The sequence below is a fragment of the Cervus elaphus genome, chromosome 19 (genome assembly GCF_910594005.1).
Source record: "Cervus elaphus chromosome 19, mCerEla1.1, whole genome shotgun sequence".
NCBI classification, from domain to species: Eukaryota; Metazoa; Chordata; class Mammalia; order Artiodactyla; family Cervidae; genus Cervus; species Cervus elaphus.
The window spans coordinates 71,713,445-71,731,277 of NC_057833.1; the positions used below are offsets into that span (position 1 = coordinate 71,713,445).

Consider the following 17,833-nt stretch of genomic DNA (forward strand, 5'->3'; position numbering starts at 1 on the left):
CCAAACACAGCAATCTAGACAAGATGAAAAGGCAGAGAAATACTCAGCAGGTAAAGGAACATGAAAAATGCCCACCAAGTCAAACAAAAGAGGAGGAGATAGGGAGTCTACCTGAAAAAGAATTCATAATAATGATAGTAAAAATGATCCAAAATCTTGAAAACTAAATGGAGTTACAGATAAATAGCCTGGAGACAAGGATTGAGAAGATGCAAGAAATGTTTAACAAGAACCTAGAAGAAATAAAAAAGAGTCAATCAATAATGAGTAATGCAATAACTGAGATAGAAAAACACTCTGGAGGGAATCAACAGTAGAATAACGGAGGCAGAAGATAGGATAAGTGAGGTGGAAGATGGAATGGTGGAAATAAATTAAGCAGAGAGGAAAAAAGAAAAAAGAATTAAAAGAAATCAGGACAACCTCAGAGACCTCTAGGACAATGTCAAACACCACAACATTCGAATCATATAGTCCCAGAAGAAGAAGACAAAAAGAAAGGCCATGAGAAAATACTCAAGGAGATAAGGGCTGAAAACTTCCATTTTAATGGGGAAGGAAATAGCTACCCAGGTTCAAGAAACCTAGAGAGCCCCAAACAGGACAAACCCAAGGTGAAACACCCCAAGACACATATTAATCAAATTAACAAAGATCAAACACAAAGAACAAATATTAAAAGCAGCAAGGGAAAAACAACAAATAACACACAAGGGTATTCCCATAAGGATAACAGCTAATCTTTCAATAGAAACTCTTCAGGCCAGAAGGGAATGGCAGGACATATGTAAAGTGATGAAAGAGAAAAACCTACAACCCAGATTACTGTACCCAGTAAGGATCTCATTCAAATATGAAGGAGAAATCAAAAGCTTTACAGACAAGCAAAAGCTGAGAGAATTCAGCACCACCAAACCAGCTCTTCAACAAATGTAAAGGATCTTCTCTAGACAGGAAACACAGAAAAGGTGTATAAACTCGAACCCAAAACAACAAAATAAATGGCAACGGGATCAAACTCATCAATAATTACCTTAAAATGTAAATGGGTTGAATGCCCCAACCAAAAAACAAAGACTGGCTGAATGGATACAAAAACAAGACCCCTATATATGTTGTCCATAAGAGACCCACCTCAAAACAAGGGACACATACAGACTGAAAGTGAAGGACTGGAAAAAGATATTTCATGCAAACGGAGACCAAAAGAAAGCAGGAGTTGCAATACTCATATCAGATAAAATAGACTTTAAAATAAAGACTGTGAAAAGAGACAAAGAAGGACACTACATAATGATCAAAGGATCAATCCAACAAGAAGATATAACAATTATAAATATATACGCACCCAACATAGGAGCACCACAATATGTAAGGCAAATGCTAACAAGTATGAAAGGGGAAATTAACAGTAACACAATTATAGTGGGAGACTTTAATACCCCACTCACACCTATGGATAGATCAACTAAACAGAAAATTAGCAAGGAAACACAAACTTTATCAGCACCATGCTCTAACCAACTGAGCTAACCGGCCACCTGGAAACACAAACTTTAAAAGAGACAATGGACCAGTTAGACCTAATTGATATCTATAGGACATTTCACCCCAAAACAATGAATTTCATCTTTTTCTCAAGTACACACGGAACCCTCTCCAGGAAAGATCATGTCCTTGGCCATAAATCTAGCCTTGGTAAATTAAAAAAAACTGAAGTCATTCACAAGAGACCATAGCCAAAATCAACAAAGCTAAAAGCTGGTTCTTTGAGAAGATAAATAAAATTGACAAACCATTAGCCAGACTCATCAAGAAACAAAGGGAGAAGAATCAAATCAACAAAATTAGAAAGAAAATGGAGAAATCACAACAGACAACACAAATACAAAAGATCAAAAGAGACTACTATCAGAAACTATACGCCAATAAAATGGACAACTTGGAAGAAACACACAACTTCTTAGAAAAGTATAACTTTCCAAAACTGAACCAGAAAGAAAGAGAAAATCTTAACAGACCCATCACAAGCATGGAAATCGAAACTGTAATCAGAAATCTTCCAGCGAACAAAATCCCAGGACCAGATGGCTTCACAGCTGAATTCTACCAAAAATTTAGAGAAGAGCTAACACCTGTCTTACTCAAACTCTTCCAGAAAAGTGCAGAAGAAGGTAAACTTCCAAACTCATTCTGAGGCCACCATCACCCTAATTCCAAAACCAGACAAAGATGCCACAAAAAAAGAAAACTACAGGCCAATATCACTGATGAACATAGATGCAAAAATCCTTAACAAAATTCTAGCAAACAGAATCCAACAACATATTAAAAAAAGCCCAAGTGGGCTTTATCCCAGGGATGCAAGGATTCTTCAATATTCGCAAATCAACCAATGTAATACATCACATTAACAAATTGAAAGATCAACCAATGTAATACATCACATTAACAAATTGAAAGATAAAAACCATATGATTATCTCAATAGATGCAGAGAAAAAGCCTTTGACAAAATTCAACGACCATTTATGATTACAACTCTCCAGAAAGCAGGAATAGAAGGAACATACCTCAACATAATAAAAGCTATATATGATAAACCCACAGCAAACTTTATCCTCAATGGTGAAAAATTGAAAGCATTTCCCCTAAAGTCAGTAATAAGACAAGGGTGCCCACTCTCACCATTACTATTCAACATAGTTTTGGAAGTCTTAGCCACAGCAATCAGAGAAGAAAAAGAAATAAAAGGAAACCAGATTGGAAAAGAAGAAGTCAAACTCTCACTGTTTGCAGATGACATGATCCTCTACATAGAAAACCCTAAAGACACTACCAGAAAATTATAGAGCTAATCAATGAATATAGGAAAGTTGCAGGATATAAAATTAACACACAGAAATCCCTTGCACTTCTATATACTAACAATGAGGAAACAGAAAGAGAAATTAAGGAAACAATTCCATTCACCTTTGCAATGAAAAGAATAAAATACTAGGAATAAATCTACCTAAAGAAACAAAAGACCTATATATAGAAAACTATAAAACTGAGGAAAGAAATCAAAAATGACACAAATAGATGGAGAAATATACCATGTTCATTAATTGAAAAAATCAATATAGTGAAAATGAGTGTACTACCCAAAGTAATCTATAGATTCAATGCAATCCCTATCAAGCTACCAACGGTATTTTTCAGAGAATTAGAACAAATAATTTCACAATTATTATGGAAATACAAAAAACCTTGAATACCAAAGCACTCTTGAGAAAGAAGAATGGAACTGGAGGAATCAACCTGCCTGACTTCAGGCTCTACTACAAAGCCACAGTCATCAAAACAGTATGGTACTGGCACAAAGACTGAAATATAGATCAATGGAACAAAATAGAAAGCCCAGAGATAAATCCATGCACCTGTGGACACCTTGTCTTTGACAAAGGAGGCAAGAATATACAATGGAGAAAGACAATCTCTTTAACAAGTGGTACTGGGAAAACTGGTAAAAGAATGAAACTAGAACACTTTCTAACAGTATACACAAAGATAAACTCAAAATGGATTAAAGATCTAAACGTAAGACCAGAAACTACAAAACTCCTAGAGGAAAACATAGGCAAAACACTCTGACATAAATCATAGCAGGATCCTCCATGACTCACGTCCCAGAGTAATGAAAATGAAAGCAAAAATAAACAAATGGGACCTAATTAAACTTAAAAGCTTTTGCACAACAAAGGAAACTATAAGCAAGGTGAAAAGACAGCCTTCAGAATGGGAGAAAATAATAGCAAACGAAGTAACTGACAATCTTAAAAATATACAAGCAACTCCTGCAGCTCAACTCTAGAAAAATAAACAATCCAATCAAAAAATGGGCCAAAGAACTAAACAGACATTTCTCCAAAGAAGACATACAGATGGCTAACAAACACATGAAAAGATGCTCAACATCACTCATTATCAGAGAAATGCAAATCAAAACCACAACGAGGTACCATCTCATGCTGGTCAGAATGGCTGCTATCAAAAAGTCTAGAAACAATAAATGCTAGAGAGGGTGTGGAGAAAAGGGAACCCTCTAACACTGTTGGTGGGAATGCAAACTGATACAGCCACTATGGAGAACAGTATGGAGATTCCTTGAAAAAATGGAAATAGAACTGCCATATGACCCAACAATCCCACTGCTGGGCATACACACCAAGGAAACCAGAATTGAAAGAGACATGTGCACCCCAATGTTCACTGCAGCACTGTTTACAATAGCCAGGATATGGAAGCAACCTAGATGTCCATCAGCAGACAAATGGATAAGAAAGCTGTGGTACATATACACAAAGGAATATTACTCAGCCATTAAAAAGAATGCATTGAATCAGTTCTAATGAGGTGGATAAAACTGGAGCCTATTATACAGAGTGAAGTAAGTCAGAAAGAAAAACACCAATACAGTATACTAACACATATATATGGAATTTAGAAAGATGGTAACAATGACCATATACGCGAGACAGCAAAAGAGACACAGATGTATAGAACAATCTTTTGGACACTGTGGGAGAAGGCGAGGGTGGGATGATCTGAGAGAATAGCATTGAAACATGTATATTATCATATGTGAAACAGATCGCCAGTCCAGGTTCGATGCATGAGACAAGGTGCTCAGGGCTGGTGTGTGGGATGATCCTGAGGGATGGGATGGGGAGGGACGTGGGAGGGGGATTCAGGATGGGGGACACATGTACACCCATGGCTGATTCATGTCAATGTATGGCAAAAACCAGTACAATATTGTAAAGTAATTAGCCTCCAATTAAAATAAATAAATTAAAAATTAATAAAAAACATGTTGACTGTAATAATTCTTATTTTGATTAATAAAGATGTGTTTGAGCCTAGTTACAATGATTAAAATTTATTTCTGAAACCGGAATTATGTTTGCACCAACCTAATAAATGTCCAACCTTGTTCTGTGTGCTGACCCCTAGCACCACCACTGGGCCAGATGCGGCCATGTCCCTCCCTCTGGTGCCCAGCCTGCTCCAAGAGCCTGCAGGAGGCAGAGCTACAGACATGGTCCCAGGCCTGGGACCAAGGCGCACCACGACAAGGCCTGAGTGGAGATAGAAGCTGCTCTCCAGGGTTGCCAGAAGGATGGGCACAGGCAGGAGGGGAGCTGGAGCACCGCAGGGTGGCCATGGCGAGGGGCAGCCTCCGAGCACATGTAGGACACCCCTTACTCATGAAGCCACTGGCCTCTGGCTGGCTCTGCTCGAAATTCCCTGTTGTGACACTGCTCAGGGTGGGGCGGGGGGCCTGTGGGGAGACTGTCACCCTCCCCCACTGCTGCCCCTCTGGTGACTCACGCGCCATCCTGGCCCGTGGCCCTCCTGGAGCCTTTAGGGTTCTGCTGCTGCTCACCTAACAGGCCCTCGGCAGGACCAAGACAACCCCATCATTGGTGCCTGCAGCTGAGGGCCTGAGGGCTGCAGGCCTTGCCAAGGGACAAGCATGTGACCGCCTGGTGCACGACCTTCCAGAGGGGAGCTCTGTCACTACTCCCCAGCCCTGAGGGGACCAAGGTGGGGTCATGGGGCAAACACACTGCCCTTGATACAAAGGGAGGCAAAAACCAGAAAACATGTTACAAACAAAAATCCCAGCCCACATGGACCATCTGAAGCCCAGTATTTGTGTGCTTTAGAGCCCACCCAGCCACAGTACAAGACCCTTCCCCACTATGACCCCGCCGTGCCCTCACCTCCAGGCATCACCTGGCCGACATCCTGAACTGTGAGGACCGACAGCTTCTCCTCAGCGTCCACTCTGATCACCCCATGACTGAGGCCACTCATGGACAGCACAGCTCTTCTTGGAGGAGGGCCCCCCAGGTCAGGCGGCCTGGAAACAAAATTTATTAACTGATGAGGGGACAGTCCCCTGACAACAGGATGATGTGCAGCAAAGTGCCAGCTGGCGCCAGGCTGTGGGGATGCTGGCTGCGAGACCTGACACCCCACCCCATGTGCTCCACAGCAGGGGACCAGGGGGCTGCAGGGACCATGCAGTGATACCGCATGCCTTCCAAGAAGGGCACAAAGGTGACCGCTTCCACCAGGTGGTACTGGGACAGTGCCCAGAGCCCCAGGCAGCAGGTGAGCAGAGTCCATGCTTCCTGGGAGCAAGCCCAGAGGACCCTGAGACCAGAGGAGGTGGCCTGGAGCCATGGCAGAAGAACAGCAGGCCGCACCACCCATTCCAGGCAAAGGCCATGGAGCCGCAGCAGCTTGTCCCGACTCCCGACTACAGGAAGCCAGGGACAGTAAAGCGACCACTGCTGCAATGCCAAGTTTGGGCCTGTTTGGTCTCGCAGCAGCAGAATCTGGGTGGCTGAGAATCAAATGTCACGTCCCTTCCAGTAAGAAAAACCACTCTGCTGAGCACAAGAGGTCATCGCAGAACAAAGGCATGAAGAACCCCTCCTGTGGTCTGGGGAGGATAAAGGTGATGTGTTTTTTTTGTTTTTTTTTTTGTAAAGGTGATGTTTTTAATGCTGATTCTTATCAATATGTTAGGATTTCTTACTGCCATAGATAAATAAACAACGTAATACAAGACCACAACTGAAACTCACTCTTTAACAACTGAGCTGAGAGTGGGAAATTAACAGAGTGCCCGCAAATGTGAGCGTACTGCCCTCTACCTGAGGATGGCACTCGGGGGCATGGACAGCAGCCTTAGGTGAGCAGAGATGACTGGGCAGGAAGGTGACCTCGCTGGGGCCTGGGGAGTCACATGGGTGAGCACAGAGCAGGAGGCTGTGTCTCTCAGGCCTCACAACCCCATCAGAACAGGGCGAGTCCTGGGCTGCAATAATCCAGAGACGGTACTCCAGGGAGCACCATGGAACTGTGTCACAAATCAGGACAGCTGGGGAGGCACGTGTGGCCAACAGGGGGTGCAGACATGGCGGTCGGGGCAGCCCCACTAGGACATGAACACGCCTGGAGACGGGCCCCAGACCAAGCACTGCTCACGGTTTCTCTTACTCAGGAACCAATCAACCAAATTTGCTCTCACAGGTAATTCAGCTGAACAAGGAAAAATTAAGTGTCTACAAGACAGAGCAAGTGATCAGCTACCTGCGGATGGCCACGGTGAGCGCCTCCGGTGAGCTGGCACAGGGACAGATGACCTCTGGCCTCAACCCTCTGGCCTGGAAGACGTTGAGGAATGCATCACAGGAGGATATGGACCCTGCGTGAGACAGAGTGGACATGAGCGCTGAGTGGAAGGCCGTCAGGCACCCAATGTGGAGGATGCCAGGCACCAGGCCCAGATGCTGTACCCCTTCACCTCAATCAACCCGTCAGTCTCATGGGGGGGGGGCGCTGTTTCCACAAAAAACAGGATGCGTTTTCAAATCACTAGCAAATAAGAAGCGGACTCTCCCCTGGCATTGAGTCTGAGGTCTGACAGCCTTGCCCACCTACTGGCAGCTGTGCAAATGGGAGGCGACCCGGGCCACTTACAGAGCCGGAGTTGAACCTTCTGCAGCACAAGGCCTGACCCTGTGAGCACCCACTCCTGGATGCACCTCGTAGCTGCAGTCTGCCAATGGCTTCAACATGCCTCTCCCTGTAGGGGCAGCCCAGTCCTTCAACCCTGCTTCTCTGCCCACTTGTGCAGCCACCGTCTGGGGTGGTGCTGCCTGCTCAGGGCCTAAGTCAGCACGGCACTGCCCCCACCAGGACCAGGGCTGCACCCCAGACTGCAGCGTTCTGCCGCAGGCAGGCTCAGGAAAGGAGGGGAACCTGGCTATGGGCCTTGCATCCAGCAGAGGACAAACAAGACAGTCTGGATCGCTCGGCGCATCAGGGAAGCGATGGGCACTCAGAGTGCTGGGATCTGAGGTCTGTGGGCCAGCCGGCCTGGGGAGGGGCTCCTGGTGGCTCAGCAGCTGCGCCAAGAGTGTGGTGGAGACACAGAGGAGCAGCGGCCTGTGGTACTTTGGAGGCAGGACGAGGGGTTCAGGGGTAGATGGAGGAAATAAGACGCTTTGGGGTGCTAGAAGGTGGAGTGTCCTCCCAACAGTCAGGTACCCAGGAGCCCAGGGTTGTCAGGGCCACGCTATACAGGGGTTCCGGGGGTGGGGGGTGGGCAGTACTCACAGGGGTTTGCACCATCAGCCACGATCAGCAGGCGCAGGGAGCTGAGGCTGACGTCCCTCTGACCTCGCTGAGCCAAGAGAGACCAATGCATGTCCCGGGACTTCACCAGGGCCGCTTGGGCTGCGGGGGAGCAGGATGTGTCTGCGTCACGCGCAGGCAGCAGGCCACGTGCCCCCCACAGCCCAGCCTCTGGGCTTCCCCCACCTGGCCCACCTGGAAGCCAGCAGTGCAGGGGCCGTTCTGACTCTCCCCCTGCTCCCACCACACCTGCCTCTTGCTCCCCAGCTGCCCCTCCCCGGCTGCCCCTCCCCAACAGGGGGGACCCTGCTCCCTCTAGCAGGAGGGGGCACTGCCGAACGCCCCCCTTGGATTCGGTTTTCATCCGTCAGACAGGGTCATCAGAGACAGCCACCCACAGGGCATGGCCCACATCCACACTCCATAACCGGCAACGTCATTAGTGTGGTCGACACGTACGGGGCACCCAGGACACAGCAGGCCCGCCAAGCCCTGCTGGAGCAGAGCCTAGGGACACCTGGATCACGCAGGGGTGGTCATGCTCGGGAAGCACCGACTGACTCCGGATGGACAGCAGGGTGGGTGTGGCCCTGCAGGCAGCCCCCCCAGCTCTGGATCATAAACTGCTTTGTTTGAACAATCAGCTTTGCTACTGGTGGCTTGAAGAGCCCTAACTTCAAATTCAAGCCATCTCAAGAGCTAAGAATCAGAAGCGTTTATGTGACAGCATGAAGTCAGGAGTCTATGGCCATGCCGAACAGAGCCGTCCTCCACAGCCCCCTATTCCCAGCACTGCAGAGCCAGGCTGTGGGGCAGGGGGTGCCTGCCCTGGCCCCGCCCCCCCACAGCTCTGTGTGTGCTGTATTATTTCTTAATCACCAAAGATTAACTCAAAGACCCCTCTAAGGAAGGGCACACAGACAGACGACGTTCCTCCGTTACCTTTATACACACACACTTTCTGAATCCAGGAGAGCGGGTTCGCCTTCATCAGTGCATACGGGATGCTGACCACATGTATCCTGTTCAAGATGCTCTGCAAAGAGACCCGTGGTTGTGGGGGAAGGGGGCCCCACCCGGAGAGCCACAGAGAGTGTCAGAGCTCCACTCACAGCACAAGGGCTTGGTGACTCCACCAGCCACCGTGGGGCTTGGTGTTGCCCACGGGCGTGAAACATTAGCAACCTCCCCACAGTTAGGTAGTACAGACACAGCACTCACTGTTAACACTCCATGCCACAGGCCGGCATCCCTTTTGAAATCCAGCACATTTGTTAATGTTTCAGCTGAAAGTGGACAAAGATGGTTAAACAACCAAGTGACCTTCCTCACAAGTCACGTGCATTTTCAGAGACATCCTGAGATGATTACATCATCAACAAATAAGGAGTTCTAGGAAACATACAAAGCACTTCCAAATACCATGTCTCAACCGGTCATAATCTTGGTAAATGTGAAAGCAGATCACACAACTGCGAGTTAGCACAGAGAACAAGCTGACTGCTCTTCTGGAAACACAGGGAGCAGCCACATGCCAGAGGCCGCAGGAGTGCGCACCTCCCTCTCCTCTCGGACGTGGAGCGGACGGAGGGCAGCAGAGGGTCGCTTGTTCCCAGGCCCCGCCCCCTTCTCAGGTCACCCTGAAGCCCCAGGGTCACAGCAGGCCGTGTCCCTCCCCTCCCATAGGCCTCGCTGCGTGAGCTCTGGGAGGGGCCGGAGAGCCGCCCCAACCCTTACCTTCCAAGTAGCCGCACGCCTGGGTCAGAGACTGGCACTGCGCCAGCAGGGATGCATGCGACACCGCCACTCCCACTGTACTTCCCTCCTTGCTGGTTTTGTACTGAAAGATTCCAAAGCACGAGCTCATTAGGTGACATTTCTGGAGGCTGTCCTTCACCCACCACAGGTTCGACCAGAGCACACAGTATGCCTGGGCCCTCGAGGTGATGCCCTCAGCTGACGTCAGGCTCACCCTGGGTGGATGAGGGGCGACAGGGCATGCAGGTGGCCCCAGGGAGGCAGCAGGGGAGGCTCTGGGGTGAAGGAAAAGCCCACATGGAGGGGCCCGAGCACGGGGTCTGGCAAGGGCATACCTCGATGTAGGCAGTCCGGGGCCCCGCATCCTGCAATGCCGGGTGCCAGTCCTTGGGGGGCTTGGTCAGGTGCTTCCCATCGATCACCAGCCAGGTGAGCGGGGGCCAGCCTGTGAGGGCACAGACGGGGATATGCAGAGGCAGGGTCAGAGGCCCTGCTCCCTCCCGACACCTCTGCATCCAACACACTGCCCGAGCCACTGAACGGTGGGCAGGAGCCCCCATCTCGCTGGGCCTTGGTGTACTTATGTTTAATGACCAGTGGCCGCCAGGCTGGCCAGCACAGCTCTAGACCCTGAGCCAGGTGAGGAGCGAGATTCACCAAGGTCTAAAACAAGACCCCACTTTTGCTGGAGGCCCCTTTGTCTCTGTAGTGGCTGCTGACAGGAAAGGACGCCCAAGGGCCCAGTTTAGCAGAGAACCCTGCCACATGCTGCCCGCCCGTGGGCCCACCTTTGAAGGTCACCACCTCTCCAGTCTGAGCCTTGGGCAGGCCTTTCTGACAAGCGTCTGTGGTCAGGGCCAGGGAGATGCCACAGCTGCCCAGCAGAAACCCGACCTGCTGGCTGCCAGCATCCTGCAGAAACAGAGGGGCAGGGGGCTCGCTCGCACACAGAACGGCTTTCCTCAGCACCTGCAAAACTAGACCAGGTCAGCCTGAGAGGTGTGTGCATCATTTCCCTCAAAATGAAATACTTAAGTTCTTAAGTTCAAAAGATAAAGTTCTGGGTAACTAACTTCTCAAAGTTTTTCTCGCAAATGACTCTTACTAGCATTTTAATAAACTCCAAAAATAATAGCACTGAAATTTACACTTGATTTGTGTTTAGAATATACAGATTAATCTGGGGAGGTCTGACCTTTAACAATCTTAATTATTTTTACACAGAATACGTCCTTCAGTAGCATTTTATCATTTTCTTCTTATAAGTTTTACAAACTCGAATCTTTCCCTAAGAAACCTGTATTCAAATATCTGCATATCATATATATCACCCTTTGGGATATCCTGCATTTATTCACAAGTTTTACTTTGAGGATTCTTGAATTCGAATATTTTTTGCTGATAATGCTCATGTTAATAATTACCTGAACACTGGGATACAATAGAAAACTATGATTTTCTAAAATACATGTTGAGTCTACTCCTAGAATAATATACTTTTCAGTAATCAGATTACTGGTATTTATATCTAAAGTGTAATAGCTATCTAGGACATCAGGCCCTTCCCCACCGGAAGCCACCTGTGAGCAATGAGATCTGCTCACTGTTTTGGACGTGACAGGAACACAGGAGGATCTCATGTCATGTGTTTATCACTGAGAAATGAGCTGTAACACATCTCTAGAATGACTGATTCATCCAGAAGTGAAAATTATTATCAAGAAGCACATCATTTTGAGAAACGGTTTAACAGAATCTCATCAGATCCCAAATTCTATTCGTTAGAAGAAAAGAGGTTTGTTTCTGTTGGGATATCAGCACCAACAGGCGTTCTTGCGCCTTTCTCCCAGGGAGACACGCGAACGGGCATCTGGGCGAAGCTGCCCTAGTCTCTCTGAAGCCCGCCCGCCCGTCCTCCCCCAACAAGAGGCGCCTGGAGCGAGGACAGGAAGATGCCTGCACTGGACGCAGGACTTCAGGACCCAGCCTCGGGGACCACGAACCCGAGCTGGCATCACGCACTACCTTTCTCGTGAGCGGCACTTCGATGGGGACGGGAACCAGCTCGGCCAGGAGACACCCGTAGAACGCAACCATGAACATCACTGGGTCACTATTCGGGAACACCAGTGCCACCTACAAAAGCACAAAGGAAAACCCTGCAATCTACCTGGGAAGAAGTGAGTCATCAGCATACCTGCTGATGAGACAGATTTTTAGCTCAGAAAATGTTACTTTGTGTGTTAATACTTGGTTCTTAAGTTTCCACAACCAGGTAACTTCTACTACATAGTTTTTAGATTAAAGTCTTTACTCCACATGCAACAAAACATGTTAATTTAAATTCCTGGGCCTAATAAAAAGCAAGTCTGGCAAAGCAAGTTGGGCCGGGTCTGCCAGTGGGTCTAGATCCACCTCCATCCACTCTGACCACTCAGGGACGGTGTGATGGACCACCACCCACCATCAAGTAGCCCAGGAGAAAATCACCTGGACATGAAAAGAGAACCCGGAATCAAAGTATATCCAAATACCTTCCAAAAGGGAAAATCTGGACACTGAAGCTTAATTGGCCAGATCTTCACTCAAGACTGAAACACTAACAGCGGAGAGCGGAGGGCACAGAATACCTCGCAAGACCCCGCCCCCCACACCTCTCCCTGAGTCTCCACAGGGGGTCCACTCCCTGCTCTCATCCGGTCATCATGCTGCCACAGTTTAAATCACACGTTCTCAGGACCTCCCTGGTGGTCCAGTGGTTAAGACTTCACACTCCCAATGCAGGGGACCGAGGTCTGATCCCTGGTCAGGGAACTAGATCCCATATGCCACAAGCACGGCCCCCAAAATTACATATTCTATTACATTTATCTTACATTTTTATAAAAAAAAAAATCTTTTTTGAGCACAGAGATTTAAAATGACAAAAAGCACTAATGAAAACCAGCACCCTACACCCTTCCCCATCCCCCAAGGCAATCACTTCTAACACATCTTAAACCCTCCCTTTCTCATCTTTTCAGACACTATGCTCATCTTGCTGCATCTCACGTCTGAAGCTATTGGACAGGCGCTTTACTTCCTTTTACAGTAGACGAACCCTGAGTCCTCTGCCCTCTTCCCCTCTCTCTTCTCCCATCATCCCAATTTCCGTGTCTTACAATATCTGGTTAAATTAAAAGCTATTTAGGAATATTTGTAAGCCCGTAACATTGTAATAAGTGTGCCTGAAACCTACATGGTAAGCCAGAACAGTATATGAGGAGACTCTTAACATGGAGCCTTGGATAACTAATAACCCTTTAACAAGACAAAACTTGAGCTACATCTATATTAACTCCGTACTTGAGCCCTGGAAATCAAGTTTCTAACAAGTTTCTTGAAAATGGCAAAGATCTCCTTTGAAGGTTGATGTTAGTAAGTGTTTGTCCCACTAAAAGGACTGTGAGCCTTGACACTAGATGTTTGGTAGAGCGTAAACGTGACTATTCATTGGAAGGACTGATGCTGATTCTGAAGCTCCAATACTTTGGCCACCTGATGCAAAGAACTGACTCATTGGAAAAGACCCTGATGCTGAGAAAGAGTGAAGGCAGGAGAAGAGGAAAACAGAGGATGAGATGGTTGGATGGCATCACCGATTTGACAGACATGAGTTTGAGCAAGCTCTGGGAGTTGGCTGGCGTGCTGCAGTCCATGGGGTTGCAAAGAGTTGGACACGACTGAGCAACTGATTTGAACACGGTTTTAGAGAATCTCTTATAAAGAGTTGTGTCTGTTCAAGTTTATAAAATACATTACCACAGGAGGATGAACTTGCCACCCACCTCTGATCACTAACTCTCTGTGATCTCATCAGCCTTGTTATAACTAACCCAACTATGTGGATCCACTTACAAGTCAATAAAATATCTGTAAGTATGTCCTTGCAAGAACTTTCCTCCAGAGAAAGAAATGAGTGATTCTTAGACTCATTGTAAAGCACAACATGAGTCCGGGTTTCCAGCAGGTCTGTCCTAAAGCATCAGGTACACAAGGTATCGTCCGGTACCGTTCACACTTCTACAGCCAAGCTCCGCCCTGTCTTCTGGCGGGACAGTCACTGCCTCTTTCACCAGCTTCATTCCCTGTGTGCACTGGCCAGCTTTCTCAGAAATGCTCCACTGGGTTGTCAAACCCGGTCAGTAGTATTTCCAAATAACTAGCCAGGCAGGTAAGCTCACAGTCTCACCAGCTGCTGACCAGCCGGCCTACCTGGGGCCTCATCCTTCTGGTCCTATCTGGGCTGCTCCTTGGCCCGCAGCTTGATGTCACCCTGGTAGCTCTCCTGTCTGACCACTCACTCATATGTTGTAGCATATATGTACATAGCAGTACTTCCTCTGCTAACTTCCCGAGACAGTGCTTCAGAGCCAGCTGTCTGAGTGCTACCTGTCTGAAAACAGTGCCCTGTCCTCACCTCTGTGACTATCCGAGTGCAACGTGTCTGAAAACAGTGCTCCATCCTCACTTCTGTGACTGTCTGAGTGCTGCCTGTCTGAAAACAGTGCCCCATCCTCATCATTGTGGACTGCCCAGGAACAGACCTGAAGGTTGAAAATACAGCTCCGTGTCCTCCAGTATCACACCAAGAAGCCAGCCCTGGGGCTGCTGGGCCTTCCCGGACAGCCCACTCTCCCTGAAAGCTGTACCCACCTTCCAGTACCTGGGCAGGTGCCTTGGTGTGGGCCCCTGCACCCCCACAGGTCCTTCACCCCAGGTCTGGAAATGGTCTGGCATCACTATTATGATGCAAAATTCCCCTCTCTCCTCTAGAATGTCATCTTAGAGGGCAGCCTTCATGATCAAGTCTAACCTGCACTGTTCTTCCTACTTTCCATCTCTGAGTCTCCCCTATTAGTATCTTTTCCTTGATTTACAGAGATATATCCTCACATCAGATCTCCAGGGATGCTAATACTAATATTTTTAAAAACTTATTTTCGGCCTCTATCTTTCCTCCACACTGGTTTGTTTCCTCTTCCTCCCTTCCTTTCTCCCCCAGTTCAGTTCAGTCGCTCAGTCGTGTCCAACTCTTTGTGACCCCATGGACTGCAGCACACCAGGTTTCCCTGTCCATCACCAACTCCCAGAGCCTGCTCAGACTCATGTCCATCAAATCAGTGATGCCATCCAACCTCTCATCTTCTGTCGTCCCCTTCTCCTCCTGCCTTCAATCTTGCCCAGCCAGCATCAGAGGCTTTTCCAATGAGTCATTCTTTGCATCAGGTGGCCAAAGTATTGGAGCTTCAGCATCGGTCCTTCCAATGAATATTCAGGACGATTTCCTTTAGGATGGACTGGCTGAATCTCCTTGCAGTCCAAGGGACTCTCAAGAGTCTTCTCCAACACCACAGTTCAAAAGCACCAGTTCTTTGGTGGTCAGCTTTCTTTATGGTCCAACTCTCACATCCATATGTGACTACTGGAAAAATCATAGCCTTGACTAGATGAACCTTTGTTGACAAAGTAACGCCTCTGCTTTTTAATATGCTGTCTAGGTTGGTCATAGCTTTTCTTCCAAGGAGCAAGCACCTTTTAATTTCATGTCTGCATAACCAACTGCAGTGATTTTGGAGCCCAGAAAAATAAAGTCTCACTGCTTTCCATTGTTTCCCCATCTATTTGCCATGAAGTGATGGGACTGGATGCCATGATCTTAGTTTTTTGAAAGCTGAGTTTTAAGCCAACTTTTTCACTCTCCTCTTTCACTTTCAACAAGAGGCTCCTTAGTTTTTCATCACTTTCTGCCATAAGGGTGGTGTCATCTGCATATCTGAGAATACTGATATTTCTCCCAGCAATCTTGATTCCAGCTTGTGCTTCATCAAGCCTAGCATTTCACATGACATACTCTGCATATAACTTAAATAAGCAGGGTGACAACATACAGCCTTGACATACTCCTTTCCCAATTTGGAACCAGTCATTATTCCCTGTCCAGTTCTAACTGTTGCTTCTTGACCTGCATACAGATTTCTCAGGAGGCGGGTAAGGTGGTCTGGTATTCCATCTCTTGAAGAATTTCCCACAGTTTCTTGTGACCTTTCTCCCCCATCTTCCCTTTTTCTGCCCACTTCTTGGCCCTTTGGTTCTTCTCTTTCACACCCAAGTTTCTGTCCTTAAACATCCTTGACTGATGATTTACATTAAAGACTGAGGCACCTGGAAAGATGCCTGAAACTCAGCATCACCCTGTCCACTCACAGCTCCTCTGCTGGGTGCACTGACCTAAGGCGCCCCTCCTCACAGGGGATGTCACTGCTGAGCGGGCTGGTTTTCACCATTCTGAACTCCCTATTATACCTGGCCTCCTCATGTCTGGCTCAGACTGCCGAGAGCAGTGCTGTGGGCAGAACTTCCCACAATAGCGGAAATGTTCCTTCTCAGCATTCCTTCTCTATTAAATATGCTAGCTGTCAGTCACAAGCAGTGACTGACTGATCCTCGGAAACAGGATTCGCACAACTCTTGGGTTAATTTGAACAGCCCATGTAGCCACTGTGGACCGTGCTGGGCAGTGCGGATGAGGAACTGCACGGGTGGGAGTGCAGGCCAACAGCCTTCTCCGTTCCATTCTGGCCAGTGGGAAAGAGGGGGCTTCCTGGCCACCCGGAACAGGGTAGGAGATAAACACAAAACACTCAGAATTTCAAAGTAACATCTGCAATTCCTCACAAAATATCAGCTTTGGAAATGGAACATTAACACCTGAGATTAATATTTGTATTAAAACCAACACATATGAAGTGGGACAGAAAAGAAGGTGAAGAATCAGAGACTGTGCAATGAGTGAGAATAAAAGGAACCATCATTTTATCTCCATCGACACAAACTTTCCCAACGTTCAGTGCTTTTCACTGCTGACTTAAACCCCTTGTGTCAATGCTGTGAGTCAAAACAATCGACAGCACTGATGTCAGCAAAACGGAGTTCTGGCCTCCGCTCTCGCTCACTCCCTCCAACAAAGGTTCATTTGGTTACTTACTCTGTCTCCAGGTTTAAGCAGTGGTTCGTTCTTATTAGTCAGTTTATTAAGTAGCGTATAAGCTAGTTTTAAACTTCGACTCCAAAGTTTGCCTAAAATAGAATAAAAATACTAACAATGTAAAATTTAAGAAACTAACAATTGCTGTTTTAATGTAGCAATCACAACACTCCACAATATACCATTATTACTCTATTGTGAAAATGCAGATATTAATAGTTGCCAATTGATAGTTATTTTGCACAATGTGATAATGAACATCATAGTTTTCTCTTAGAAACAAGTCACAGATTTATTTTTCTTAACAGAAAAATAAAACATTTTATTATAAAAAAAATTCAAAATACAGAAAAGCCAGCTGAAAAAAGCATTCTTTCTATTATGTATGTATGTGTATACACACACATAATATGCATAATTTTTTTTAAATGGGATCATATTAACACTTCACTCTTAGTTTAATCAAGTGTGAAATCACGGTGAATGCATTTTCATTCCACTATGTCTCACTCATCCCCTTACATAGGTGGCACGCAGTTCATTTCACCTCTACAACAATAATTCACCAAGTGGGTCCTATCTTCATTTCTGCTCTTCACTCAAGAGAACAGTCAGGGAGATGCTAGGTGACCCGATAGTGCCACGGCTGCTGGAGAGGTGCGTGTGGACCCCTCACACACATACACTACAACACACCACACACACACACGTCACACATACACACACTGTCACAGACACCACACACACTTATGGACACCACACTCACACTCCCTCCAGCAGGTGGCGGGTCTCCATGCAGATGGCAGAACAGCATTGCTCGAGCCCAGGAAGGAAGGGGGAGGCTAGCCGT

The 17,833-nt window shown here is 47.0% G+C and overlaps 1 protein-coding gene across 5 annotated transcripts in view; it reads right to left on the reverse strand.

Moving 5' to 3' along the window:
* The window catches only part of DIP2A (disco interacting protein 2 homolog A), a 106,987-nt gene that overhangs the window by 37,709 nt on the left and 51,445 nt on the right, over nt 1-17,833 (reverse strand). For all 5 annotated transcript variants that reach the window (XM_043874002.1, XM_043874000.1, XM_043874001.1 and 2 more), the window contains 10 exons: nt 16,984-17,075; nt 11,982-12,092; nt 10,745-10,868; nt 10,292-10,401; nt 9,936-10,038; nt 9,420-9,484; nt 9,141-9,234; nt 8,181-8,300; nt 7,152-7,266; nt 5,771-5,910 (listed from right to left, as the gene is read on the reverse strand). In XM_043874002.1, the coding sequence (XP_043729937.1) occupies nt 5,771-5,910; nt 7,152-7,266; nt 8,181-8,300; nt 9,141-9,234; nt 9,420-9,484; nt 9,936-10,038; nt 10,292-10,401; nt 10,745-10,868; nt 11,982-12,092; nt 16,984-17,075 (1,074 nt within the window). The remainder of the gene's footprint in view (nt 1-5,770; nt 5,911-7,151; nt 7,267-8,180; nt 8,301-9,140; nt 9,235-9,419; nt 9,485-9,935; nt 10,039-10,291; nt 10,402-10,744; nt 10,869-11,981; nt 12,093-16,983; nt 17,076-17,833) is intronic.